General features: G+C 52.5%; 1 protein-coding gene across 1 annotated transcript in view; it reads left to right on the top strand.

Annotated features, from left to right (window-relative positions):
• Positions 1 to 1,320: 1,320 nt before the first annotated feature.
• Positions 1,321 to 3,455, top strand: part of RFPL4A (ret finger protein-like 4A) — a 4,718-nt gene continuing 2,583 nt past the window's right edge. Inside the window, 2 exon segments of the mRNA XM_006772234.2 lie at positions 1,321 to 2,319; positions 2,322 to 2,622. Of these exon segments, the coding sequence (XP_006772297.2) occupies positions 2,230 to 2,319; positions 2,322 to 2,622 (391 nt within the window). The 5' untranslated portion in view covers positions 1,321 to 2,229.

Below are 3,455 nucleotides of genomic sequence, written 5' to 3'. Positions count from 1 at the left end.
CATCACTTCTCCTTAGTTCCGCTACCCAAGGTCTTCCAACTCTGTCTCTGATCCAATTTTGTTTCATTTTATTTATTTATTTAATTTATTGATTTGAGAGAGAGAGATTTGTTGCTCCACTTATTTATACATTCATTGGTTGATTCTTGTATGTGCCGGGGACTCAAACTTGAAACCTTGGCGTATGGGGAGGTCACTCTTAGCATCTGAGCTACCCGGCCAGGGCTCCGATTCCATTTGAAAAAACTAGAACGCCTCGGTCCTGTTCTCTCACCCAGTTCAGCATTGGAAACACAGAGGTTTCAAGAGAAGTGCTGGGTGTACCATCTCTGCTTGAATGTAAACCCGTTTCCCCTTAGAGCATCCTTCCCACAACGAGAGGGCAGGACTTGGTTCTTCTGGGTGCCCGCTACCTCGTTCTTTATGCACTCTAGACCTGCAGGAAGTGCTGAGAAGAGGGGAGGGGAGAGGGAGAGAGAGAGAGAGAGAGAAAGAAAGAAAGAAAGGAAGGCTCGAAAGAAGGCATCCTCACCCAATCCGGCGGCTGGTCCTTCAGGCTGGTCCCCATCAGAGAGCATCTGTGGGCGCCAAGACTATAAGGCCGTGCCCACCCTTTGATTGGCTGTGGAATCGCTCCCCTCCCATTGGCCAGTGTGACTCTTGATTGATGAGGCTCGGTGGGTGATGTGAAACTGTTGCAGCTTGTTTCAGGTGGTAAGGATCTTCCCCCGGCATATCCCCATGCACTGCCAATAGACTCTCGCTCTCTGACATCAGTAAGCTCTGCGCTTCAGCAAACAGTCTTCTCCCACCACCAGTGATGGGCCACTCTGCTCATAACATGAGGGTCTGTTTTCCCCATACTCTACACTTCCCGACAGAAAAAAAATATATATATATGTTTTAGAGAGGAAAGGAAAGGAGAGGGAGAGAAAGAAATATCAATGATGAGAGAGAATCATGGATCGGCTGCCTCCTGCACACCCCCTACTGGGGATGGAGCCGGAAACCCCGGCATGTGCCCTTGACTGGAATCGAACCCAGGACTCTTCAGTCCGCAGGCCGACGCTCTATCCACTGAGCCAAACCAGCCAAGCCATTTTAGAAGGATTAACAATGAGGACCGTCTTTCATTTCAATCCTAAATCTAATGGATTGACAGAGATAATATTTAAGATCTAATGTAGATATTTTGTTCATGTTAGTTTAAAAATAACTTCTGTATACAATCACTTCCTTTGTCCCTGGTAATCTCTCTGACCTGAGAAAATCCCATTATTTTCATCAACATCTGACGGAATTAGGTGTAACCGACAGGAAGTGAGATGGGAGGAGCTACTTGCCCAATAAAACCATCTGGCTTGCTGGTCGACCTCACTCCACAGCTGAGCCTTCAAGTGAAGTAGCCAGAGGCCAGAAGGGGACTTAGCGTCTGAGAGGTGAGTCAATCGGAGGGGATTTCGTTTTCACTTTCAAATGTCTACAGAAAGTCTTGGGAATGGAGGGACCTATCGATTCAGCAGGTGCTGTCTGGGGCCAACTCAAGGCCAGGCATGGCGTGGACACGGAGAGACGGGGGCCTGAGATGGGAGCGGCAGGCAGGACTCGGCAGTACAGGACCAGGTGGGAGTAAGAATTTGATCATCAGGTCTGCGCTTGGCGGACTCTGAGGCAGTGCAAAGCGTGTCCCCCACAGACTTCCTCCCCCTCTCGGGTTTGCGGTGGGTTTCTACCCCATCCAGGGGGGGGCGGGGGTAGAGGAGGGTTTCAGGTCTCAGCCAGCACTTCCCACAGGATCTACCAGGGGACCCCGAATTGTCTTTAGAAACTCATGTTCTAGCAGCCCCATAAGCAAAGACTAAGGAAAGCAACCCAGGTCCGGCTGGGTTGGCTTAGTGGTTAGAGCAGCTGTCCTCCCTCCCAAGGGACTCGGGTTTGATTCCCAACACATGGGGAAGCGTGGAAGCCTAAAGAAAAATTAAACGCTAATTTTCTCCTGACAGGCAGGTGTAGATCCTTCCAACAGGGAATCATTTTGGGGGGGCGGGGGACTGTGCAGGAGAGAGCGCACATTCTTTCCTTCTGGTCTTCAAAATCTTAGGCTGCACGCATTTCCCTGTGGCCAAGCCCCACCCCAACCAGCGTGCTGCACCTCAGAAGTTCAGGGCTTGGAGCCATTTCTATTGGCCCTTCAATTGCATTCTCCTCACCCAGGGGTCCTGGTTGCAAATGTCTATCCTAGAAAGAGGAGGCGTCCCGGGACCCATGAGTCCCTCTCCCTCAAGAGAGGCTCACCGCGCCCGCTCCCCCGCTCTTACCGCCCCCAGGCAGCGGCCATGGCCCAGCACTTTAAGGAAGCCGCCCGCTGCCCCGTCTGCTTCACGTACTTGGAGGACCCCGTGAACCTCAAGTGCGGCTACATCTGCTGCCGCCGGTGCCTGCGCGCCCTGCCCAAGGAGCCGGACGGGGAGGGGGTGCAGTGCTTCAACTGCTCCAAAGTTTCTCAGACGGCCGACATCAAGCCCAACAGAGTGCTGGGCAGGCTGGCGGCCAAGGCCAAGGCGATGGAGCCCCAGCTGGCATCCGTCCTGCAGATGGACCCCAAGATTCGCAAGTTCCACGGTGAGACCTCTGGGCGTCCCTGCCCCGGCCCTGAGGGAAGGCAGTTTCTCAGAGGCCCCGTGACAGGAGGGCCTCCCCTGGCGGCCGCACCTGGAGTGTTCATTCTTTCCCAATGTCTCTAGCCCGAGAGTCTACATGACAACCGGCTGTAGGTTTTTAGGGAAATATAACGCTGCGTCGCCCTAGACCTGGGCTCCCCAATAGTCCCAGTCGCCCCACTGAAGACAGGCATAGGCAGAAACCTGATTTTGCGTGGACTGGATGTTACAGACAACGTACTACCCGAGTCTTGTTATTGTTCATGTGTTTTTAAGAAAATTTTTTAAAATATATTTTTATTGATTTCAGAGAGGAAGGGAGAGGGGGAGAGAGAAGCATCAATGATGAGAATCATGGATCGGCTGCCTCCTGCACGCACCCCCACTGAGGATGAGCCTGCAACCCGGGCAGGTGTCTTTGACTGGAATCTAACACGGGACCCTTCAGTCCGCAGGCCGACCCTCTACCCACTGAGAAACACCAACCAGGGCAAGAAAATTTTTTTAAGTATCTTTTCTATTTACTTTTAAGTTACAGTGGACATGTAAGAGCCAGTTTGGCTCAGTGGACAGAGAGTCGGCCTGGAGACCCTTTAGTCCTCCAGTTCGATTCCGATGAAAAATAAATTTCAAACATTTAAAAAGAGCCCCAGCCGGTGGGGCTCACTGAGGGGAGCATCAACCCAAGGGGCGGGGATTCCGATTCCCTTCAAGGGCACCCACCTGGGCTGAGGGCTCCCTCCGCCAACACTGTCCCAGCCCCTCTGAAGGCAGCCAATGACCTACATCAATGCT

Source organism: Myotis davidii, unplaced genomic scaffold (assembly GCF_000327345.1).
Source record: "Myotis davidii unplaced genomic scaffold, ASM32734v1 scaffold326, whole genome shotgun sequence".
Classification (NCBI taxonomy): Eukaryota; Metazoa; Chordata; class Mammalia; order Chiroptera; family Vespertilionidae; genus Myotis; species Myotis davidii.
This window is presented reverse-complemented; position numbering and strand designations above follow the sequence as displayed.